Source organism: Jaculus jaculus, chromosome 3 (genome assembly GCF_020740685.1).
Source record: "Jaculus jaculus isolate mJacJac1 chromosome 3, mJacJac1.mat.Y.cur, whole genome shotgun sequence".
NCBI lineage: Eukaryota > Metazoa > Chordata > Mammalia > Rodentia > Dipodidae > Jaculus > Jaculus jaculus.
This window is the reverse complement of record NC_059104.1, coordinates 81,408,223-81,434,720: the sequence shown is the minus strand read 5'-3', so window position 1 is coordinate 81,434,720 and position 26,498 is coordinate 81,408,223. Positions and strand designations below refer to the sequence as shown.

The 26,498-nt window shown below is 41.8% G+C and overlaps 1 protein-coding gene across 9 annotated transcripts in view; it reads right to left on the bottom strand.

Annotated features, from left to right (window-relative positions):
- The window catches only part of Nfrkb (nuclear factor related to kappaB binding protein), a 72,060-nt gene that overhangs the window by 8,440 nt on the left and 37,122 nt on the right, over window positions 1-26,498 (bottom strand). For 8 of the 9 annotated variants that reach the window (XM_004665487.3, XM_045145680.1, XM_045145677.1 and 5 more), the window contains 11 exons: window positions 23,869-23,948; window positions 23,523-23,569; window positions 23,030-23,090; window positions 22,277-22,451; window positions 15,544-15,650; window positions 14,440-14,563; window positions 12,964-13,043; window positions 12,592-12,812; window positions 12,224-12,494; window positions 11,295-11,507; window positions 8,355-9,122 (listed from right to left, as the gene is read on the bottom strand). In XM_004665487.3, the coding sequence (XP_004665544.1) occupies window positions 8,355-9,122; window positions 11,295-11,507; window positions 12,224-12,494; window positions 12,592-12,812; window positions 12,964-13,043; window positions 14,440-14,563; window positions 15,544-15,650; window positions 22,277-22,451; window positions 23,030-23,090; window positions 23,523-23,569; window positions 23,869-23,948 (2,147 nt within the window). The remainder of the gene's footprint in view (window positions 1-8,354; window positions 9,123-11,294; window positions 11,508-12,223; window positions 12,495-12,591; window positions 12,813-12,963; window positions 13,044-14,439; window positions 14,564-15,543; window positions 15,651-22,276; window positions 22,452-23,029; window positions 23,091-23,522; window positions 23,570-23,868; window positions 23,949-26,498) is intronic. The other variant, XM_045145679.1, reaches the window with a different exon arrangement.

Genomic DNA, 26,498 nt, shown 5'->3' with positions numbered 1-26,498 from the left:
GGTGAAAAACTCAAAGCTTTTCCACTAAATTCAGGAACAAGACAAGGGTGTCCACTGTCCCCACTTTTATTTAATATAGTACTGGAAGTCTTAGCTATAGCAATAAGGCAAGAGACACTTCTAAAAGGGATACAAATTGGAAAGGAAGAGATCAAATTATCACTATTTGCAGATGATGTGATTGTATACAAGACCCTAAAAACTCTATCATCAAACTGTTACAGCTGATAAACACTTTTTGTTTTGTTTTTGAGGTAGGGTCTCACTCTAGCCCAGACTGACCTGGAATTCACTATGGAGTCTCAGGGTGGCCTTGAACTCACAGCAATCCTCCTACCTCTGCTTCCCAAGTGCTGGGATTAAAGGTGTGCACCACCATGCACAGCTGATAAACACTTTTATCAGTGTAGCAGGATACAAAATAAATACACAGAAATCAGTAGCTTTCCTATATACTAACAACAAGCATGCGGAGACTGAAATCAGGGAATCTCAAAAAAAAAGTACCTTGGAATAAACTTAACTAAGGAAATGAAGGAACTCTACAATAAGAACTTTAAAATACTCAACACAAGGAAATGGAACAACATCCCATGTTCTTGGATTGGAAGAATAAATATTATGAAAATGTCAATCTTACCAAAAGCAATCTACACATTTAGTGCAATCCCCATTGAAATTCCAATGACATTCTTCACAGGAATAGAAAAAATAATCCCAAAAATTTGGAAGCAAAAAAAACCTTGAATAGCCAAAACTATTTTGGGCAACAAAGATAAGACTGGTGGCATCACCATACCAGATTTTCAGCTGTAATGCAAAGCTACAATAACAAAAACAGCATGGTATTGGCACAAAGACAGACATGTAGATCAATGGTACAGAACAGAGGACCCGGATGTTAATCCAGGCAGCTAAAGCCATCTGATTTTTGACAAAAATGCCAAAGATATTCATTGGAGAAAAGACAGCCTCTTCAACAAGTGGTGCTGGGAAAACTGGGTATCTGTATGTAGAAAGATGAAAATCGATCCTTATCTTTCTCCCCGCACAAGAGTCAAATCCAAATGTATCAGAGACCTTAGTATCAGACCCAAAACTCGGAAATTGCTACAGGAAAAGATAGGGGGAACCCTTCAACATATTGGCATAGGTAATGACTTTCTGAATATAACCCCAATTGCTCAGAAAATAAAACCACTAATCAACTACTGGTATCTCATGAAATTACAAAGCTTTTGTACAGCAAGGGACACTGAATAAAGCAAAGAGACAACCTACAGAATGGGAGAAAATCTTTGCCAGTTACACATCTGACAGAGGATTAATATCCAGAATATATATATTAAAAAAACTCAAAAAACAGAACAATAAGAAATCAACCCATTCAAAAAAAAGGGGGGGGGGCTATGGAACTAAATACAGAGTTTTCACCAGAAGAAATACAGATAGCATATAAACATCTAAAAAAGTGTTCTACGTCCTTTCTTAGCCATCAGGGAACTGCAAACTAAAACTACCTTGAGATTCCAGCTCTCTCCCATCAGAATGGCTACCATCAAGAAAACAAATGACAATAAGAGTTGGCAAGGATATGGTTGGTATAAGGGGAACCCTTCTGCATTGTTAGTGAAAATGTAATCTGGTACAACCATTGTGGAAATTAGTGTGGAGGTTCTTGAGACAGCTAAAAATAGAGTTATCAGGCTGGAGGAATGGATTAGCGGTTAAGCGCTTGCCTATGAAGCCTAAGGACCCTGGTTCAAGGCTCAATTCCCCACGACCCACGTTAGCCAGATGCATAAGGGGGCGCATGCCTCTGGAGTTTGTTTGCAGTGGCTGGAGACCCTGGTGTGCCCATATTCTCTCCCTCCCTCCCTCCCTCCCTCCCTCTCCCTTTCTGTCTCTCTCTCTCTCTCTGCCTCTTTCTCTCTCTGTCGCTCTCAAACAAATAAATAAAACCAAAAAAATAGATTTACCATATGATCCAGCTATAGTACTCCTAGGCATATATCCTCTCACTACCTTAGAGTTACATGCACAACCATGTTTATTGCTGCTCTATTCTCAATAGCTAGGAAATGGAAACAGCCTAGATGTCCATTCACTGATGAATGGATAATAAAGATGTGGTACAATGGAATTCTATTCAGCGGTAAAGAAAAATGAAATTATGAAATTTGCAGGAAAATGGATGGATCTGGAAAGGATTATACTAAGTGAGGTAACCCAGGCCCAGAAACCAAGCATCACATGTTCTCTCTTATATGGGGATCCCAGCTACAAATGTATAGACATGTGTGATCTGGAACCAAAAATCAGTAGCAGAGGCCCATAAGCTAGAAAAAAGGCTATAAGGGAGGGAGGAGATGGAAGGTCTTAAGAGGATGGTATTGTATATATGTTAAGTGGAAGAACAGATTACAGGGAGAGAAAAGGTCTAAGTGAGGATGGGGAAGGGATTATATAAAAGAAAGGTGGGGGGAGGGTCAAGATATTCTAAATAAGACATATGAAAATCTACTTTCTTAAATAATGGCACATCCAGAAGCCATAGATTGTTACTAGAAAATTTTCAGTGCCTGGGATAGGATACCTTCCAGTGAGTTGTTGGCCAGGAAGGTCCCTGTTGCCTCCAAAACATTATAGGCTATTGCCAAGGCCCTTGGTTCCCCATGAGTAAGACAGGGTAAGACCCTATTGCTGAAGATTTCACATGCCTGAGCAGCAAAGTCACTGAGAAATCAAGTTGGTGCTGAGCAGAAAATCTCATGAAGCCCAGCCAAATGAAAGCTAGAAAAAGCTGCACTGTATGCAGTCCTATGGGAGATAGAAGTCATCAACTGTGAAAACAGTGGACACTAGAAACCTTAAGTTTGGCCAGACAGGCCAAATGACCAAACGGGTGCAATAGTGGCACATCTGCTCTGGGGGAAACCAACTGCTCTCTAATTGGACTGAAGGCCCACTCTATGGGAGGGAATATGTGCCTGGTACTGAAAACCTAATCAAAAGGCTATGGCAAGGGAGGTCATGAGTCTTAAGGGTATAAAGCCTGCTCTTATCTAGGTTAAATGCATATATTACTCTCACCAAATTGCCCTGAAAGCACTACATTTAATGTTCATACTCATGTATTAATGCTACTCTCACTTCTGGATAAACTTCTCTTTTCAGATAGCAATGACCACTGGGATGACCCAAAAGACAACATAGTGCTGAGAAGAAGGGACGAAGGAGTGTCCAGCACTGAAACATCTCACACCCTCCAAGGCTCAAGGTCCACTGCAGAAGAGGTGGTAGAAAGAATTTAAGAGCCAAAGGAAGGGTACCACTCCTTACATACAAATGTCCGGACAGAATTTGGCCTTGATATCCAAGACCTCGCAGTGCCTAGTAATACCCACACAAGACCCTCATAATAGGAGAAAAAAAAATGATAACATCAAATTAAAAGAGAGACTAATGGAGAGAGGGAGGGGATATGATGGAGAGCAGAGTTATGAAGGGGAAAGTGGGGGAAGGGAGGGAAATACCATGGTTTGTTGTCTGTAAGTATAGAAGTAAATATATGTGTGTGTATATGTGTGCATAAAAGACTTTGGAAAACAATGTATTTTCCACTTTATGAGGTTACAGGAGCACTGTAGGCCAGAAGTACAAGTTATGGTTTGAATAGGAAATGGTCATACGCTACATGCTTGGTTCCAAGCTAGTGACACTATTTTGTGAGGTTTTGGAAACTTTAGGAGGTGGGGCCTAGCTGAAGGAATTAGGAATTTGTTAGGAATTGGTTCCTGCTCATTCTTCTTGTTACCAAGAGGTGAGTAGCCTTTATCACATGGCCCAATACCATGACTTTCTGCCTCATCACTGGAGCAGAATCAACAGAGCTGAGGACTGAGAATGAGCCCTCTGAAACCATGAGCTGAAATGAATCCTTCTTCATTAAGTTATGCTAGATATTTTGTTATGATGATACAAACTTTGACTAACATAGCAAGACAATATATTTGTTATGTAACGGTGGATTTTTAAGTATTTCTATATCTAGGTTCATGAAAAGACAGTGGCCTGATGTTTTTCCTTCTTGAAATACCTATGTCTTGTTTGTTATGAGGATTCATAGATGAATTAAGCAATTCCACTTACTACTTTTTGGAAGTAATTTTGGACTATTACCATTGCTTACACAAATGTTTGGTAGAATTCATCAATGGAACCAATTAACCATTTGCATTTCATTGAAAAAGTTTTGATTCAGTTTCTTTATTGGAAAAAATTCATTAAATTACCCATTTCTCAGGGCTGGACAGATGGCTTAGTGGTTACGGCATTTGTTTGCCTGCAAAGCCAAAGGACCTCAATCCAACTGCCCAGGTCCCATGTAAGCCACATGTACAAGGTGGTACATGTGTCTGGAGTTCATTTGCAGTAGCTGGCATGCCCAGTCTCTCTCTCTCTCTCTCTCAAATAAATAATAGAATATTTTTACCCATTTCTCTTACCATGACTGAAAATTTATATCTATCAACGGGGGGGGGGGGGGACCACCTGAACCACAAAGGGTATGTATTTGTCGTAATCCCAGATTCTGATCCCCTTGGATGGGACAGTCCTACTTGTTTGGGTATCCCATTTAAAAAAAAAAAAAAAAAAAAAGGTAGTGCAAGAAACACATGAACGAGGTGATAAAACAAATGTGCAAAGGCCCTAAGTTAACCAAGAAAGTGGACAGCACCCCCATGGAATATAAGCTTTCTGGGGGTAAACACATAGCAGGACAGACTGTTAGGAACAAATCACATTTCTCCAGATGCTTCTTCAACCAGAGATAAGAGGAGTTAGAAGACTCTAATAATAAACACAATGGGCCTGGAGAAATGGCTTAGTGGTTTAGGTGCTTGTCTGCCAAGCCAAGGACCCAGGTTCAATGCCCCAGGACCCATGTAAGCCAGATGCAGGGGGCACACGCATCTGGAGTTTGTTTGCAGTGGCTGGAGACCCTAGCATGCCTATTTTCTCTCTCTCAAATAAAGAAAGAAAAATAAAATATATTTAAAAATTAAGAAAAGATAAATATATACAACCAAGCAAAAAAGCCCAACTCTAAAGTTAGTAAGGCTGTGAAGAAACAGATGAGAGAGTGGAGAAAAGGGAAGCAAGCACTTATAAGAGCACAAAGGTCAAGTATCTTAGGAGCTTCCTTAGGCTGCCAAGTTTCTCATGCTTGACTGATAATACAAATATCTCAAATATCTTTCCCCCCAGTGCTAGGGATGGAACCCAGGGCCAACCACATGCAGAGCAGGTGCTCTACAATGATAGCATGCTAAACCAATGGCCATTCCTTGGGAGCAAGTCAGTTGTAAAGAAGCCAGGAACTCTGCAGCACATTGCTGCTGGCTCCTGCTCCAACTTCATTACAGTTTATTCACTGCTTGTAGCCCACTAAAAAGCACTTTGAATTTGTCACTATATAGCAGAATACCTCAATATGATTACCTATACATGGAGTCATTCATGGATTCATTTGCTGAAAAATGTTAACTTCTCAGACCAATATACTAACTGGAACTAGTGGGACTAGCTCATCAAAAAAGCACAATTTGGGCTAGAAGGATGGCTTAGCAGTTGAGGCATTTGCTTGCAAAGCCAAAGGACCCAGGGTCAATTTCCCAACACCCACATAAGCCAGATGCACAAGGTAGTACATGCTTCTGGAGTTCATTTGTAGCAGCTGAAGGCCCTGGCATGCCCATTCTCTCCCTCCCGCCCTCTCTCTCTCTTACAAAGAAAAAAAGAGAAAGAAAGAAAGAAAGAAAGAAAGAAAGAGAGAGAGAGAGAGAGAGGGAGGGAGGGAGAGAGGGAGGGAGGGAGGGAGGGAGGAAGGAGAGGGAAAGGAAAAGAAAAGAAAGGAAAGGAAAAGAAAAAGAGAGAGAGAAAGAAAAGAAAAGAAAAGAAAAGAAAGGAAAGGAAAAGAAAAGAAAAATTCACTACTTCCTGACCCATAAATGCTCTTAGCTATATTTGCCTAGATTGAGGGTAACAAGGCAACACCACTGGGCAGAACCTTTCTATGTCAGAAAAGGATTCAAGAGGGCACAAGTACATCAGATAAGCAGTTTCTTCATTTCCTTATTTCACATTCTGTGCTACAGAAACCTAAATAACTACTTTGGGGACTGGACACATGGCTTAGTGGTTAAGGCATTTGCCTGTGAAGCCAAAGGAACCTGGTTCAATTCTCCAGGACCCAAGTAAACCAGATGCACAAGGGGCACATGTGTCTGGAGTTTGTTTGCAGTGGCTAGAGGCCCTGGCATGCCCATTCTGTCTCTCTTCTCTTTCTCTCTCTCTCTGCTTGCAAATAAATAAATAAAATTTATTTTTAAAAATTACTTTCTTTATACCATACTATGTCATGACTTTTTGAGTTTAATGTGGGTGTTTTTCCCCTTGGCTTTTATCTCACAATACTGAGGCTTTTCCTGTATAACTTGCTTAAAGGAGGATCATGTTTTATATTCTCACTACACACCCCCTACTACAATAGTGCTCCTTACCTTGAAGCTAAGAAAAACACAAACACATGTGAGTATGGGGTTTGTGGGAGGAGGCATTTTAAATTATTGGGAAAAGTTAAGTTCATAATTTGAGAATAATTATAAAAATATGAAATGAGAACCCTATCCCATAAAACCTTATCTCAAATGTAGTATAAAGTTTTACTTTTTTTACAGTCAAAGTTTGATGAAAATTAAGCCAGGTGTGGTGACGCATGCCTTTAATCCCAGCACTAGGGAGGCAGAGGTAGGAGGATCGCCATGAGTTCGAGGCCACCCTGAGACTACAGAGTTAATTACAGGTCAGCCTGGATCAGAGTGAGACCCTACCTCGAAAAAAAAAAATTTATGAAAATCAAAGTTAATATTTTTAGAATCATGGGGTAAGGAAGGCAGAAACACGGCAGAGATACAGAACACTGAAACCATTACAAAAAAAAAAAAAGGTCAATAGGTCTAACCACGTAAAATTAAATACCTGTAGAGCAAGAGGCTCCAAACACAAAGTTAAAAAGATGACAGACTAAGCTGGCAACCCCACAACTTGGAAAGCTAAGAGGTGAACCACTGTTAGAATGAGACCAGTTTGCTCTACATTGTGAATTACAGGTCAAACAGGAATGCATAGCAAAACCATGGTTCAAAGAAACAAAATAGAACTAGATGACAGAATGTAAGAATTTTTTTTTCCCTGAAGTTTTAGAAGCCATAAGCAGGGAGCTTGAGCACTGACTAGAAGATAATACTTTCTGTACATATAAAATATAAAGGGTCACTTCAAACAATATGAAAAACCTAAATATTTCCTCTCCCCAGACCAAAAAACAACTAACAAAAAATTGTTCAACACTACAGAGCATATCTCCACATGCATGGAGGCTTAACTTCACTCAGAATTAGGGACACAAAACAGATAATAATTCCCTTCCCTCCAATAATACAGGAAACCAAGTTAAGTAGACTTTTCCCTTAAACCAGCTAGCAGTGGCTAGACTGGGAAAAACAGAAGGCTTACTAATGAGAATGTAAGCTTACATGGTCTTTTGGAGAGCAAAATTAGTGTCACCCTAACGATCTCTGCTTAAACACTGGTAACAGTAGCAATAGGCCTTGTAACAGATTCCCTTCTTATAAATTACTGTATCACTAAAAAGGGCATGCATAATAGGAGTGTGACCTAGAAATGTTTTCTGAAAGTTTTCATAAATAAGCAAATCACAGTATATATAGTCAAGGCTCTCATAGTTGGGTTTTTATGGATTTTTTTTTCCTTAAATTGTTTTCATATGCATGGAAGTGCTCAGGAGAAGGATTGAAGGGTAAATGCTGCATTACTAATTAGCCCTTGTAAACTGGTAAGTTTTTTCTTACCCTGAACTTGCTACTGTTATTTAATATTTTTAAGAATGTGTGCATGTATTTACAAACTACTTCTTAAAGAAAACAACAAAAAATTCTATCATTAAATAAATCTCTTTGGGTCAAATGAGATGATGTGGACAGGGTCTCAACTTCCCATTTCCTCAAGAAGCTTCCTAGTCCTGACAAAGTCTACTGAAGGATGATATTGAACAATCTTGAAAAAAGTTTCCCAGGCCTGGTATGGTGGCATGTGACTGTAATCTCAGTATTCTGTGGGCTAGCATAGGAAGGCTAAGGATCAAGAAAAGAACAGCTTGGCACACAGCACATTGTAGACCAGCCTCAGCTATGTAGCAAGACTCTGTCTTCCACCCAAGATTAAGTTTCCTGAACAAAGGGGTACTCTTTATCATAGATGTTACTCACAGCTTGGGATGTGGACACGACCGTGGTGCTGACAGGGACCTGCCGCACAGTGGGGGCTCCTGTACCAATGCTGATGGGGGTGCTTGTGGCTCCAGAAGCCACAGCCACAGTCTTGGACACAGTGGCATTCATACTGGGCAAGGATACCGCTGAAGAATGGACAGTTCCAGACCCACTAGCAACTGAGGGCCCCTGCTTGGCATGTGTTGCAACAGTGATGGTCTGGCCTGCTTTAGGAGGCATCACTCCCAGGCCCTGCACAATGCGGATTGTGGCAGCTGGTTTCGCTTCTGAAGAGGCCACTGTGTTCTTTCCCTTCTGATCTGCCACACTCACACCAAGGGCTGGCATCAGACGAAAAGCTGAATTTGAGGCTTCTGTTGGCTTGAGGTCAGGAGTTACTTTGACCACAGTGGTACCTGCTGGAGAGGATGAAGGAACACTGGCTGAAGAGGCCTTGGCAGGACTGTCAGCTGTGTGGACGGGGTTGGAAGTGACGTGTAAGGTAGCAGAGATGCCTTTGCCTGCAGTGCCACTTCCTGTCCCAAAGAGGTCCTGGGTCAATTTGACTGTGGTAACCTGAGACTTGGCCAACGTGGCCATCATGTCAGGCGTGATTCGCAAAACTGTCTGGCCCTTGGCATCTGTGGTGATGGAAGAGGGTGGCAGACGCAATACATCCTTACTCTGGATACGGAAGTTAGTAGTTGTAAGTGGAATGCTGTTGCCTGTCTGAGGCTTCACACCAAGCTGCCCAGTGATGGCCACCTGAATGGGGAGACAAAACACCAATGAAGGGATTCACAATGCTAAGTTGGTTACATAGCAGAATAAAGAGAACTCTACTGATGAGTATATACTTCATAAATCTTGAACTGTTTGAGAAATGGTAAACATGAAGAAAGTAGAAAAAAATGCAACAAACTCCTCCACCCAGCTTTAAAAGTAACTACTCTGTCCATCTTGTTTATCAATCCTTCTCTGTCCTTTGGAGGGAGTGGAGAGACAGAAATTGTAATTTTGACATGGCTATCAGTAGCATTGATAGAATTAGAAGTGAAGTGTAAGGAACCAGAGATGCCTAAAAAGAATGCTGGAGATTGAATTCAGAGCCTTACCCCTGAGCTACACCTACCTATATCCTCAGCCCATAAAAACTAGAATATTTTAAAATAAATCCAGATATATCATTTTATTGATTAAATACATGCATACACCTCTAACCCAGAAAAGGATTTTTGGTGGAACTTTTACTAGACCATTGCCAAGGCAAGTAAACACAAACAATATTAGCTATCCCCCCAAAAAACAGTTAGTCTAACCATTTACACCTCCTGCCCTACTCCATTCCCCTGGACATACCAGTCCAGCCCAAATCTGCTCTCTTCAGAAGTAAAATTCTTTAAAAATTTATGTATATTTACCACTTCTGCTTCCTTACCTTATGTTGTCTTGAACCCCTGGGCTTAGTCATGTCTACTGGATAGCTACGCAGCAAGTCTCAACAATACTTTCACCATATACCACATAGGCAACTGCTCCCCTTGCACAAAGTAATCTGTTCCAAATCCCAATTTTCTTTCATCTCAGCAAATGATACCACTGTCTACTGCATCACTCTAGCCAAGTCCATGGGGCCATTCTCAACTCCTTCCCTCAGACTCACACTCAAACCTCTAGCAAGCCACTCTGGCTACATTCAGCATCCCTCCTTACCTCTCACCTGGGCTGCTGCAGCTTCCCACATAGTTTCCCTGCTTCCATTCTTGTTCCTTGTACAGTTTACTGAATCTAGCAGCATGGGATTTAACTGTAAACCAGATCAAGTCACTCTGGCCCACTACCTGCCAATGACTCCCCCCTCACATTTGATTTGGAATCAAAGTTCAACACAATCCAAACACTGGCAGCTTCTCCCCAACTCAATGCCTATGGCTAAGCTTCAGCCACCATGGTTTTTCTTGCTCCTCAAATTTATTCCTGACATAGGATAATTACTTTCCATTCCTAGGCAAGGAATGCTTTATCTCCAGGTCACCATGATATGCCATGGCTTCAGTCTTCTTAAGAAGTTGTCTCCGATTGTAAAGCTAAAACAACACATGACCACTCTACTCTTAATGTTCAGTAACTCTCAGTGTTTAGTATCTGACAATGACCTAGTCATCTGCCTCCTATCCCTATGAAGTATGAGCTCCACAAAGGCACAAACTTAGTATAACCCCAAGTTTCCCAAAGAAAAGAAAGAACTACTGAATGAAAAATATTATTTTATCATTGTGGAGGTGTCTACCCACAGTACTATTAGGAAGACTGGCTAACATCTATAAACCACACAGGACAGTGAGGTAGGCAGGGAGCACTGTCCTAGTACTAGCTGCCAGTTTGCCTTAAAATGTATGTGTTTTATTTATTTGTTTTGTTTGTTTGTTTATGAATGACTGAATGAAACAAAGACATACTGGGCACACCAGGGCCTCTTGCCACTGCAAACAAAACTCCAGATCCATGTGTACTTCGAGTGTCTGGCTTTACGTGCATATTGGGAAATTAAACCTGGGCCACAAGGCTTTGTTAAGTAAGTACATTTAACTGCCAAGCCATCTCTCCAGCCCATGCCTCACAATTTTTTGAAATGCAATGGTTTTCCTTGCATTTTTACAACTACAAAAGCATAAATACAGCAAACTGAAAAGCCAGCAAAAACTTTCATAGGGACTGAACTCCAGAAACTCAACTACCAAAGGCTGAATTATATGAAAAGAAATGGAAAATTTTCTTTAGTACACACAAAGGCTTCACTGCCTTTAGCAGGGACTCACCCTTGGAGTTCCTTCAAACTGTAAGACAGGAAATCTTTTTTCCATAGGCATCCACTGTCCAGGAACCTCCTGCCCAAGCAACCCTTTGCTTTAAATGTTAGGAATCAGGTCCACCTACCTGCTTAATGATGTTCTGTCCTGTGACATTCTGAATGACAGCTGTTGTGGAGGCACTTGGGGCAGAGCTCCCAGGAGAACTTGAGGCTGGCTTGCTCACTGGGCTGACTGCAGCAGGGAGACTCGTCACAGTAAGCCCTGTCTGCCCAGGACCAGGCCGTTGCACAGTGGCTGCTGCAGTGTGCCCCTTGACTGGAACAGTGGCCATGACTGCCTAGTTCAGGATGGGAGGCCAAGAACCCAATTAGACACCAAGATGGACAGCAGCCCTACAAGCATGGCCCACATGTCTCTAACAAAAGAACCCTGCTTCTTCTGAAAGTACCCTGCTTTCAATAGTTTATGATCCATGAAGCTCTGAAATGGACACTGCAAATCTTTGCACTTAATTTTCACACTATCTTTACATTTAACATCTCATTTTATTCCTATTCTATCCATCTCATATACAGGAATGGAAACTAGGTCAGGATGCAACTCTTCACACAAATAACCAATGGTATGGCTGAGACACAATGGAGATTGCAACTCAAGAGCTATGACTTTTGTTTTTCTTTCAAGGTAGGGTCTTACTATAACCCAGGCTGACCTGGAATTCACTCTGTAGTCTCAGTCTGGCCTTGAACTCACAGCAATTCTCCTACCTCTGCCTCCCAAGTGTCAGAATTAAAGGCGTATACAACCATACCTGGCTAAGAGCTTCAGTTTTTATCCCTCTAGCAGGGCCCTGATGTGGGAATAAAGGTCTGGTTTCTAATATGTAAAGAAGACCTAAACATTCTTGCCCAGTTTTGAACATTAAATAAGTTATTTCAATGAACTTGCTATCAATGGCAGCAATCTATGACTCCCAGGCCTTCCTTAGACTCTGCCCATTTGACTCATAAGCCCACTCTGGGTCTGCTAATGAACTACAGCACTCCTGTTTACCTGGGGCATTACTTTGGTCTGTGTAGCAGTGGCTGGCACCCGGATCTGTGGTCCTGCTGGCATTGATGGCAGTGTCTGTGTTGGCCCTGGTGACTGCTGGGGAACAGCAGGAAGGCTAGGCTGGGCCACCACCCGAACCTGAGGCAGTCCAGCTGAGCTAGAATGGCTCACGACGCGGGCAGTGGCCTGAGAGCTAGGTGGAGTCTGGCTAGAGGCTGGGGAAAGCATTGTTCCTAGCTGTGGCATTGTTGGTGAAGATACCAGAAGAACACTATGAGGAAAACAGGGGAAAAGAAACAAAAACTTAGGACACACAGGCAAAGGGACTTTGAAGGGGAAAAGTTGGTCAAAAAAATGCAGACACTTACCCTGAACTAGATTTAGCTGGTTCTGAGACAGTGGTAGAGCTACTTTTGTTCACCAACGACATAGGTGGAGGAGAGATAGGGGTAGTAGGCAATGCTGGTGTGGTAGGAGTTACAGGTGTGACTGGGGTGGGTGGCATGCTGGAGTCACTGAGGCTCATCTGGTTCTGCTCAGAAGGCCCACTACTAAGGCCCTTCATGGAGCTTTCCTTATTAATGGACTTCTAGAAAGGAAAAAGGAACTCATTTCAGGCATCATGAAAATTCCACAGAAGAAGGTACAGGCCCTGAGTTAGGTGAAAACTGAGTATCTTTACCTACCTGCCTTGCCTGCCCCACGATCTCTAAGGTAGATGGTTTTACAAGGTCACTTACCACCTTGGGTGGGAGCTTCGGTTTTTGTTGAAGGGCTTTTCTGGCTTTAGCTGCTGCTGCTTGAGCTTGATGAATCCGCTCTATAAACAAGAGTTTACAGTGGTAAGCAAAGGTTAACCTTAGCAGGCAAATGAAGGTGACCATTGAAAACCACGGCCTTGGAGCTTGGTGTGGTGGCACACACCTTTAATACCAGCACTTGGGAGGCAAAGATAAGAGAATTGCTGTGGGTGTGAGGCCAGCCTGAGACTAAATAGTGAATTCTATCCAGGTCAGCCTGGGCTAGAGTTAGACCCAAGGCCTTGGGCTGGAGAGATGACTTAGTAGTTAAGGCACTTGCATGCAAAACCTAAGGACCCATGTTTGACTCTCCAGGTCCCACGTAAGCCAGACGCACATGGTGACTCAAGCATGCAAGGCTGCACATGCGTGCAATGTGGCACATGCATCTGGAGTTCAACTGTGCTGCCTGGAGGCTCTGCAGTACCAGTTCTCTCTCACTAAAAAAATAAGGCCTTGGGTTGAAGAAATGGCTCAGCAGTTGAAGGCACTTGCTTGCAAAGCCTAACAGCCTGGATTCAGTTTCTCAGTACCCACATAGGACCAAATGCACAAAGTGACTCATGCATCTACAGTTGGTTTGCAGTGGCAAGAGGGCTTTGCATGCTCATACTCTCTCCCCCCACCATCTGCCTCTCTCAAATAAATAAAACATTTTAAAAAATAAAAATAAACAAGGCCTTTCCAAGGGCTGTAACCTAAGTACTCAGGAGGCTAAAGTTGGAGGACAATAAATTCAAGGTCAGCCTAGGCTATGCAGAAGACTAGACCATCTCAGAACAAAGAGAAGAAAAAACAGCTGGCCATGATTTCATACACTTAAAATCCCAGCAAGCACTGGAGAGGCAGAAAAGAATCTCAAGTTCACAGACAGCCTAGACAACATAGCAAGTTCCAGGCCAACTGACTACATAGCTACATTCTGTCTCAAATACGAAATTAATTAAAAAAAAAACGAGCTGAGGAAATGGCTTAGCAGTTAAGGCCTGCAAAGCCTAAGGACCCCGGTTCAATTCCCCAGGACCCATATAAGCCATTTGTAGTGGCTGAAGGCCCTGTTGTGCCCATACTCTCTCTCTGCCTTTCTCTCTCTTTCACCCATATAAATAAATATTTTAAAAATAAAAAATAAAAAAGACAACTCAAAACCTTATTGACATATTGGATTCTACCTCTATCCCAGCTAAATGACAATGAAGAGAACAATAGAAAGCCAGGCATGGTGTTTCACTCAGGTGGCTAATGAAGAGGAATTGCCATGAGCTCAAGGCTAGCCTGGGCTACAGAGTGAATTGGAGGCCAGCCTGTGCTAAGGTAAAACCCTCCCTCAAAACAAAACAAACAAAAAAGAAAAACAGAACTATCACAAAATTCAGACCCTTCTCCAGTCAGCACATACCCAGAGGCCTAACATACCAAACTCCTCCTCACTCCGGTCCCGATGCAGGTAGATCCACAGTTTCCGTCCAATGTCATATTTCACACAAGGGTCTTTTTCATAATGTAGTCTGTCTAGTGCACCACTCACTACCGTGTTTACCTAAGAATAGAGCAAAGGAGGTAGGGACAAGCCAACCAAAGTCATCTGCACACCATAGAAAACCACAATAGATAACATATTCTATCTCAGTCTAGCTGTGACCTTAAATTGGCTCACCCAGTCTATCAGCAAAACAAAAAAATATAAAATCTTCTTAAGACAGTATCTAATGTCACTGTAAGGATACTGTGAGTTCATTAATTGTAGTTGTCTGTACTGTAAGAAAAAGTAAAGTTTAAAGCCAATTTGTGCTTTGCTGATAGCCAGGACTTTTGGTCATCGCTGTCTACATTTTTCAAGATGTCCTTTTCCACCGCATGTGGTGGCACACACCTTCAATCCCAGCACTCGGGAGGCAGAGGTAGGAAGATCACAGTGAGTTCAAGGCCACCCTGAGAATACATCATAAATTCCAGGTCAGCCCGAGCTAGAATGAGAACCTACCTCAAAAGACAAAAAAAAAAAGTCCTTTCCCCTCATTGTTTTATTGGGTTATGGTCTTGTTTTTCAATTTTAATACGTTGGCATAGATTTCAAATGCAAAACCCTCCTGCCGCAGCCTCCTAAAACAGCTGGGATTACAGGTATATGCTACCATGCCTCACTTTTCTTCATTCAGTATTTTTATTATTATTTATGCAAGGAGTCTGGTGTGGTGGTTCACAACTGTAATTCTAGCGCTCAGGAGGCTGAAGTAGGAGGCTCACTATGAGTTCAAGGACAGCCTGAGCTACAGGGTGGGTTTCAGGTCAGCCTAGGCTAGAGTGAGACCCTGTCCCCCTCCTCACAAATAAACAAACAATTAAGAATTTATGTTAAGTGTTACAAACACAGCTAACTGGTAAACACTTGTCTAGCACGTGGAAGGTCCTGGATTAACTCCCTGGTACCACAATAATAAAGTGTAATTTATAACTCCTAATAATTTTTCTCAGATACATTCTGGAATGAAGTCATGCAAAGCTATTTCTCCAATTTACCTGAGTGCTGGTGACATCTGGTGCAAGAAACTGAGAGTCCTTGAGCAGTTCACAGATCTCTGCCCGGGTGCCTTCTCCATTAGGCAATCGAGCGGCAGCATCCCGAACTGACAACATCAAAAAAAGCGAAGTCGGGGCTGGGGAGATGGCTCAGCAGCTAAAGGTGCTTACTGGCAAAGTATGCTGACCTGGGTTCGAGTCCCCAGTACCCACATAAAACCAAATGCACAAAGTGGCACATGTGTCTGGAGTTCATTTGCAATGGCAAGAAGCCCTGTAGCACCCATTCATTCTCATTCTCTCATTCATTCATATTCTCTCTCCTCACAAGTAATTTTTTTAAAGCAAAGTTTAAGGGTGAAGCAAGGCTTCCACTGAGGAATGATCCCCTGACTCAGCACTTCTAAGTCTTATCTGTCTGCTGAACCAGGGGGACACTGCCCTCTAGTGGCCAGACACTGCCATCAACCTTTCCTAAACTTTACACTCCTATACACCACCTATTCACCCTACTCAGTGACACTATGAATTGGGTACAAATACCACGTCCCAGCTGAAATTTTACATTTCCTTCAATTATCAACAAAGGTTATAAACATTATATTGGTAGCACCATGATGTAATGTAATGTGTGAAAGGTCAACTCATCATATATATACTCTCTTCTAATTTGAAAGTTGTAAAGGTTACACCCACTAGTAGGTCCTATCATTAAAATCATTTAAAAACCACATATTTTGGGGACTGGAGAGATGGCTCAACGGGTTAAAGGCTCTTGCTTGATGGCCTGGATTCAATTCCTCAGTGCCCATGTAATGCCAGAAACACAAAGTGGTGCATATATCTGGAGTTCGTTTGTAGATTTGAAAAGGGGGAAAAGGGAGGGTGGTGGGAGGTGACTATGATCATAGTATACTGTTAATATTTATGCAAATTGCCAATAAAAAGTTAAAGAAAGGTGAAGGGAGAGGCAATCAAAATTCAAGGTATTATAAGTCATACGGAAACCTACTTTTAAATTTATTTATATATATAATTTTTATCTATTTATTTATTTATTTGCCAGAGAAAGAGAGAGAGAATGGGCACGCCAGGGCCTCCATCCACTGCAAATGAACTCTAGACGTGTGTGACCCCTTGTGCATCTGGCTAACGTGGGTCCTGGGGAATTGAACCTGGGTCTTTTGGCTTTGCAGGTAAACACCTTAACCACAAAGCCATCCCTCAAGCCCAGATACCTACTTTTTTGAATAACGGCACACCCAGAAGCCACAGACTGTTACTAGAAAAAATTTAGTGCCAGGGACAGGATACCATCCAGTGAGTTGTTGGCCAGGAAGTCCTTGATGCTCCCAAAATATTATAAGCCATTGCCAAGGCTCTTAGTTGCCCACTAGAAATAGACAGTAAGACCCTACTGGTGAAGACTCCACATACTTGGGCTGTAAGGTTACTGAGAAATCCAGCTGAAGCTGAGCTGAAAACCTCCCTATAGACCAGCTGACAGAAAGTGGGAAAAAGCTATGTTGCATGAAGCCCTGTAGGAAACAGAAGTCAGCAGCAGTGAAAACAGTGGACACTAACAGCCTCTCAAGTTTGGCCAGACAGGCCAAATGACCAAATGGGTGCAATATTGGCATGTCTGTTATGGGGGAAACTAACTGCTCTCTAGTTGGACTGGAGGTCCACTCTATGTGAGGAAATACATGCCTGGTACTGTAAACTTAATCAAAAGCCTATGGCAGGGGAGGTCATGAGCCTTAGGAGTGTAAAGCCTGCTCTTGTCTGGCTAAATGCATATATTATGCTCACCAAACTACCCTGAAAGCACTACACTTAATGTTCATATTCATATATTAATACTACTTTCACTTTTGGTTAGAAAAGCTTCTATTTTCAGATGGCAGTGACCACTGGGATGACCCAAAAAGCAACACAGTGCTGAGAAGAAGTGACGGAGGAGTGTCCAGCACTGAAACATCTCACACCTTCCAAGGCTTAGGGTCCATTGCAGAAGAGGTGGTGGAAAGAATGTTAGAGCCAAAGGAAAGGCAGAACTGCTTACAAAGCAATTGTTCTGACAGAAATTGGTCTTGATATCCATGATCTCACAGTGCCTAGCACTACCTTTACAAGACCCTCATAACAGGCAAGAAAGATGATAAAATCAAAATAAAAGAGAGACTAATTGAGAGGTGGGGAATATGATAGAGAGTGGATTTTTGAAGGGGAAAGTGGTGGAAGGGAGGGAATTATCATAGTTTATTGCCTATAACTGTGGAAGTGGTCAACTTAAAAAATTCAAATAAAAAGTAATTTCCAGCTTGCTGTACAAAGGTTCATATTGCTGGCAGAAACTACCCGACCAAGAGCAGCTTGTGGGGGAAAAGGGTTTATTTTGGGTTACAAACTCAAGCAGTAACTCCACAATGGCAGGGGAAAACGATGGCACTAGCAGAGAGTGGACATTACCTCCTGACCCAATATCAGGTAGACAACAGCAACAGGAGAGTGTATCCTACACTGGCAAGGGGAAACTGGCTATAATACCCATAAGCCTGACCCAGTAATACACTCCCTCAAGGATGTGTTAATTCCCAAATCTCCATTAGCTGGGAACCTAACAGTCAAAATACTTAAGTTTATGGGGGACACCTGAATCAATCCACCACATTCCACCCCTGGCCCCCATAAACTGGTAACCATCCATGACATAAAATGCAATGCATTCACTCCAACTTTAAAAGTCCCCATAGTTTTTATCAATCCTAATGATGTTCAGACATCCCCATAATTCAAGGTCTTTTAACTGAGCCAAAATACCAAAAAATACTACCCCCCAAAATAAAACATAATGGCACAGAATAAGCACTCACACTGAAAACACCACCAGTGGACACAGTAAAAATATTCAGCCAATACAAGATTTAATTTTTGTTCATTTTTATTTATTTCTTTGAGAGTGGCAGAGAGAAAGGGTAATAGAGATAGAGAGAATGGGCACGCCAGGGCTTCCAGCCACTGCAAACGAACTCCAGACATGTGTGCCCCTTGTGCATCTGGCTAACATGGGTCCTGGGGAATCGAGCCTCGAACTGGGGTCCTTAGGCTTCACAGGCAAGTGCTTGCTAAGCCATCTCTCCAACCCCAATACAAGATTTAAACAGGGCAAATACCAAACTCTGTAGAGCCAAGTCCAACTACTCTAGCCAGTGACAAGTCTCCAAGTCCAATAATTCTAACCAGCAACAAGTCTCTGGAGTTCCACCCCTCTAGCTAGGCTACTCGCAGTCCAGAAAAAACTTCATACAGAGCCAGCAGCAGTTCCCCTTAGTAGCTGTCTCATGGTCCTGGCATTTCCACTGGGTTTCCACTATAACCCATGGTCCACCCTCACAGCTCCACTGAGTCTGTATGCAGGCAATCCAGAAAACCTGCTTCACACTACCCATGCCATTTCCAAAACACAAGACCGTGTTGCAAATTCAATGACCATCTCTTTTCCTGCATTTCTTATACTCCTTAATACCAGGTGGTGCCAAATGGTTAATCCAGGGGGAAATAAAGCAGACTTTGAAGAAATGGACACTCCTCTTCAAGAGAGTCTATCTTCTTTTTGCTGTCCCAATGCAGGTCAGCTGGCCCAATCACAATGGTTGTAATCTTTTATACAATTGCAGCTGAACAAGCAGAAACTTTAGCTGAAAGATTTCTTTCTGTGCCATATCCCTCTGCACATAATAGTTCTTTCTATGCAATGCCACCCTGCAAATTCTCAGGACACAGTCTTAACAGCAAGCCTCTCACACAAACTGCTTCTAACCCAGTCCAAGCAAAACTCTTTCTCATCCTCATAAGCCAAACCTCACAGTCCTTAGTTCTTACTACATTCAGGTCTTTCCACTCTGACCAGAATAGTCCATCAAACTGTACTTGCAGCACTGCATGGCATCTCTTAAGCCAAGGTTTCAAATTCATCCACATTCCTCTTGAAAATCAGTTCCAAAAGGCCAAAGCCACACAGTCAGGTTTCAAGCAGCAATGACACCACTCTCGGTACCAGCTTTACAGTTGCAGTCAGGTTCACATTGCTGGTAGAAATCACCCAACGAAGAGCAGCTTATGGGAAAGGGTTTATTTTGGCTTACAGACTTGAGGGGAAGATCCACAAAGGCAGGGGAAAACAATGGCATGAACAGAGGGTGGACATCACCTACTGACCAACATCAGGTATACAATAGCAACAGGAGAGTGTGCCAAACACTGTCAAGGGGAAACTGGCTATAATACCCATAAGTCCACCCCCCAACAATACACTGCCTCCAGGAGGCGTTAATTCTCAAATCTCCACCAGCTGGGAACCTAGCATACAGAACACCTAAGTTTATGGGGGACACCTGAATCAAACTACCACAAAGACGTGTGTGTGTGTGTGTGTGTATGTATATATATACACACATATATACATACATACATACATATACATATACACATTATTTTAACATCTTCAGAACTACTGCAACATGTTTGGCTTTTTTTTTTGGTAACACTAAGCATTTTATTTTATGCATTTAAACTCATGACTATCAATCGGACTCAGTGTGGAGATGGAATTATCATGGTTTATTTTCTATAATTATGGAAGTTGTCAATAAAAGGGACTTTTGGCACAAAGAATTATTTTTCTGTTGTGTGCCTTTTTTTAATTTTTTAATTACAGAGAGAATTGGCACACCAGGACCTCAGCCACTGCAATAGAACTCCAGACAACTGCAGCACCTAGTGGGCCTGTGTGACCTTGCACTTGCGTCACCTTTGTGCATCTGGCTAACATGGGGTCTGGAGTCAACATGGGTCCTTTGGCTTCTCAGGCAAGCACCTTAACCACTAAGCCATCTCTCCAGCCCTGTTGTCTTTTTTTTTTTTTTTTTGAGTCAATCTCTCACTATATGACTCACACTGGTGTTGACCTTGCAGCTCTCCTCCTGCCTCAGCCTCCTAAGTGCTTGGTTTATAAGCATGCACTACCACACTCAGCAAAAAATTCTTTAAGTAAGCAAAGACCTACATTTTACCCAATTATACAGCTAGCCTATAAGCAGTTCCTGAATGAATATTAAATATGAGTATGATTTCAGGAAGAGAGAGTGATTCCTAGCATCTATCTGCCAGAGCAGAATCTCCCCATCATCTCAGATTCCAAAGCTTCCAACACTCTGCCTTGCCCTCAATTCCACACATGGATAGAGAGTGCAACAGGTAAGAGTTTTTTGTACATGGAGTAGAACATTAATTTGAGAAAAGCTTTTGGATAAAAATAAAGAATTTCTGGGCTGGGAAAATGACTCTGTGGTTAAAGCTTGTAATCCTGGGTTCAATTCCCAGCACCTATGTAAAGCTGGATGCAAAGTGGTGTACACATTTGGGAACCCAACACCTACAACAATAGGGAGGTGGAGCTAGGAGATTCTGGAGCTCACGGGTGAGCTTGTTTGCAATTTGGCAAAACATCTGCAGTTGCAAAAGACCCTGTTTCAAATAAGGTGAAGCAAAGACACTTCCTCTAACCTCTACACGCATGCTGTGGCACATGTACCAATCCACACACACACGCACACACACACACTCATAAAAAAAAAGAAAAGAAAGAAAAGAGACTGCAGAGATCACTCAGCAGGTAAAGGCACCTGCCTGAAAAGCCTGCTGGTCTGGGTTCAGTTCCCCAGTAACCATGTACAGCTAGATGCACAAAGTGGTACATGTGTCTGGAGTTCATTTACAGTGGCAAGAAGCTCTGGCCCAGAAAGCCGAGCGTCGTATGTTCTTTCATATGTGGATCCTAGCTACAAATGTTTGGACTTGTATGTACGTTGGAATATAACTTGGTAGCAGAGGCCAGTTAGCTAGAAAGGGACAAAAAGGGAGGGTGGGGAGAGGAGGACTTCAAGGAATGGTATTTGAATATGTAGGTAGAGAAACAGATTACTGGGGGGTGAAAAGGCCTAAGTAAGGTCAGGGGAAAAGACTGAGTAAAGGAAGGGTGGGAAGAGGGTTACTCAAAATCTAAGAGGGTATGAATAACTCATATGGAAATCTACTTTTTTGAACAGTGGCACATCCAGAAACCAAAGATTATTACTAGAAAATTTTCAGTGCCAGGGACGGGATACCTTCTGGTGAGTTGTTAACCAAGGTGGTCCCTGATACCTCAAAAACATTACAGGCCATTACCAAGTTTCCCACCAGGAACCAACAGTAACACCCTTACAATGCACTCTTCCAGACACAAAATGACCTGGATATCCATGACCTCACAGTGCCTGACACTACCTACACAAGAAGGGGAAAATGAGGATGAGAGGGAATTATCATGGTTTATTATCTATAATTATGGAAGTTGTCAATAATAAAAAAAATCTTGAGGGCTGGAGAGATGGCTTAGCAGTTAAGGCATTTGCCTGCAAAGCCAAAGGACCTCGGTTCAATTCTCCAAGTCCTACATAAGCCAGATGCACAAGGGGGCTCATGCATCTGTAGTCCATATGCAGGGGCTGCAGGCCCTAGCTATGCCATTTTCTCTATCTCTCTCTCTAATAAATAAAGTTTAAAAATTTGTTTTAAAAAAGAAGCATGCTCATAAACATTCTTATTTGCCTCATTCTAACTCTGTCTCAAATTTTTTTTAAAAATGAAATTAAAATAAAAATCCTGATAATAAATATGTGTCACATACCAAGGGACAAGATGGTGACATAAGCAGGCCGATCAGAACGCAGCAGTGAGTGTTCTCGAGCTTTGTTGAGGGAGGTCTCCTTGTCAAACACGCCCTTCACTGGTCCCACCACAGACTCAAAGCCATGCATGCGAAAGGTGAATGCCTTATGGGGTTGGCTATACCTGTAACGTTCCTACCAAGAAAAAAGTCAGAAAACTACCAAGTCAGAATTAGTAGGGTTCTCTCTAGAGCTGCCTTACAAAAGAGAGATATTAAAACAGGATGGAAACAAGGCACAATAAGAATGATGAGCCAGCCACAATGGGAAAAAGATGGTCCTCAGAGCTATTATTCTGGAACAGACAAGAAAGTAATATGCATTTTGCTCTCTGGAAAAAAATATGGTAAAAAGTAGCTTTCATTCCCTTTCATCATCATGCCATTTCTATTTTTTTTTTTTTTTCTGTTTTTTTGAGATAGGGTCTCACTCTAGCCCAGGCTGACCTGGAATTCACTATGTAGTCTCAGGGTGATCTTGAACTCACAGTGATCCTCCTACTTCTGCCTCCTGAGTGCTGGGATTAAAGGTGTGCACCACCACACCCGGCTTCATCATACCATTTCTACCTCAACAAGCAATCTCAACCAACAAATATCTAGAGTAAAGGGTGTGAATTTCCTTCAAAAAGCCAAGGTGAATCAGGCTCAGTGCTTCTCTCTATAGGACCTCATAGAGGTAGAGACTTACACTGGCTTCTAGAACTGTCTTACCTGCTCTTGAAATACCCGCTTCTCCTCCCCCGTGCTGGGCCGCACCACGTAGTCAGTTCTTCTGGAACAAAGAATTCTGCATCATCCCTGAGAGCAGGAAGCTGGGTCATAGACCCATCACCCTTTCATAGTACTCACAACTATCCCCCTGGCAACATGGAGCAATATCCCTTCATAAGTATTCAACTCCTAGCAAGTCCACACCCCAGCACTGAACTTCACATCCTTACTGTATTCCAGGCAAAATGAGGAAAGTGAATTGGCTGAACCATTCTCAAGTGGGAAATTATAAAGGGTACACATGGAAAATTATGCCCACTGTCCCCACAGAATTCCTACTTCACACTGTCCTATACAATAAGAGGCCCTTCCTCCACAAGAAGCCCCTCTCACAGACAGACACACTACCCTACTCAGGTATGAAGTGCCAAGTGAGTCATAAGTAAGTCATGGTCTCATGGGACACCACCCATTTTAAGAACATTATACTCACACCCGAGGGACAGGTGTCGTGGCATCTGAGCTGTCCTCATTTTCTTGCTGGAGAAAAAGAAAACATTCACAGGTAAATAGACTAATAAATTTTCACTAACTTGAGGGCTCTGGAAACCCAGTGACAAAGAGGTAAAATTTAAAACATATAGAGAGAGCCGGGCATGGTGGCACATGTCTTCAATCCCATCACTCAAGAGTCAGAGGTAGAAGGAAAGTAGTGAATTTGAGGCCGCCCTGAGACTACATAGTGAATTCCAGGTCAACCTGGGCTAGAATGAATCCCTACCTCAAAAACAAACCCCCAAAAACAAATAAATAATATATACATATATAAATATACATACCTTACAGAAGGCCTGGTCTTTGGTCTCTAGCCACAGATGGAAGAGGGCAGCTAATTCCTTTTCATTATCTTGGGATTGACCTATGGGGGTAGGGAGTACAAAAATCAATAAACCTAAGGTGTGATTCAGAATCCTACTTTCTCTTTCCCTATTTTATCTATGCCAGAGAGAACATATGAGGGCCTATTGCAATGATCCTTTGCATGTGAGATGCCATTTGCCTCAATGATTGGAGGCAATGACTGAACCACTCAGTACCCCGGGATGTCACTTCTTTAGATCATTCACTCAAGCGTTTGCTGAGTACCAATTATAATGGCACCAGTCACTCATACTTAGCTGGAACCATTGAATGAACTCACTCTGCCCTCATAAATTCACATCAAGTGAGGAAAGAGCTTATATTTGATAAAAAACCAATTCTAAAAGAGGTATGTCAGGAAGGATATACAAAACCTGGACCATAGACAGGCATGGAGATTCATGCCTTTAATCTCAGCACTTGGAAGGCAGAGGTAGGAGGATCACCATGAGTTCAAGGCCATCCTGAGACTACAGAGTGTGAGAACTCAGCCCAACTTCCTAGAACCTCAGAGACCACCAGAACACTTATCTTCATTTTCACTAAACCACACACACAGTAAAACCCTCCCCCAGGAACTTCCTCTCTAATTCCTAAGCTACCTTTTACACCTTTTACAAAAGGTACTTCATAACCAGTCAATTCTTCTACAGCGTAATCTTCCTCTCTCCATACTCCCTCTAGTTTTACACATGTGGAACTGAGTTCTCCCTAGATCCTTAATCGTGGGGATGCTATCTGTCCTCTGATAGCTGTGTCCTAGAGTCAGGAGGCAGAGTAAGTTCTCTCTTTGTTCTATAGCTGGTTTTAGACATTTGTCACTAGCTCTGCTGGAAAAATCTAAAGAAAAGCAAAACAAAGGGACTGAGGAAATAACTCAGTAGTTAAAGGTGCTTGCTTGCATGGAAACCATGCTAGACTAGGTTCACTTTCCCAGCCACCTACAGAAAGGCAGAAAATCATTCATTTACAGTAGAAAAAATGCTGGTGCATGGACACAAATTTAAGAAAAATAAAATAAAATAAAAGAGCAAGTTCCAAAATAGGTCACAAATAAAGACACACCTATATTATCTCTTTTTTTTTTTTTTTTTTCTTGGCAAGGGTGCCAACAACACACAAGGACAGCATGTACAAAAAGAAGATGCTGGGGAAACTGGACCTCCACATTTGCAAGTCTTATGTCATCCCATACACAAAACCCAACACAGATGAGAACTTTAAAACACTCATGCGAGAAATTGCAGAAGACACTAGAAAGTGGAGAAACATCCCTTGTTCCTGGATGGGAAGAATCAATATTGTGAAAATGGCAATCTTACCTAAAGCAATCTACACATTTAATGCAATCCCTATCAAAATTCCAAAGGCTTTCTTCATGGAAATAGAAAAAACAATCCAAAAATTCATTTGGAATCACAAAAAAACTCAAATATCTAAAATAATACTGAGCAACAAAAGTCATGTTGAGGCTTGGGTTCTGAGCACAAATTGTATTCATGAAAAACAAAATATGAGAGAAACTTCTACAATAACCAGTATTTTAACTTTATAATATTGGGGACTTCAAAATAGCAACAGCCCAGAAAGCCAAGCGCCACATGTTCTCTCTCATATGTGGATCCTAGCTACAGATGATTGGGCTTCTGCAAGAGAATGAAAATACTTAGCAGCAGAGGCCAGTAAGTTAAAAAGGAGACATAAAGGGAAGAGAAAGGAAGGGAGGAGGATACTTAATAGGTTGATATTGTACATATGTAATTACAATGATTGTAATGGGGAGGTAATATGATGGAGAATGGAATTTCAATTGAGAAAGTATGGGGGTAGGGAGGGAGGGAATTACCATATGATATATTTTATAATCATGGAAAATGTTAATAAAAATTAAAAAATAAAAAAATAGCAACAAAGGATTCTGGAAATATATGCTACTTTTACTTTGGTCAAATTATTTATGATCCAATTTCTTAATGTTCTATATTTTCAGTCTTGGAATAAGGAATATCTATATAGATATATATGTAATTAAAATGGTAACAATGTGATTTTGAATATTATTCAAAAACTAAGTTTGTAGTGAAGTCCAGGCCAGCCTGGGCTAGAGTGAAACCCTACCTTGAAAAAAAAAAAAAAAAGTGATTTTATATATTAACCTTATATAACCTCCTTGTGAATTCTGCCTTATTAAACATTGCGCCCTATTTTATCAATTTGTTTTACTGGGATCCAATTCTGTATTTTGGGATAGTAGCATTCTATTCTAAACAAGCATTTACTTTTTTTTTTTAAAAAAAGACTATACATAATCTTTATAATGCCTGTATTTGTTATATCATTGTTTATCTGTTTGTTGAATTTATACAATATACAAATCTATATACTCAAACAAAAAAACTGATGGGAGAGCTTAAGAGATGGCAGTTGCTTACAAAGCCAAAGGACCTAGGTTCCATTCCCCAGGACCCATGTAGGCTAGATGCACAAGGTAGTACATGCATCTTCATTTCATTTCATTTCATTTCAGCTCATCTGCAGTGGCTAAAGA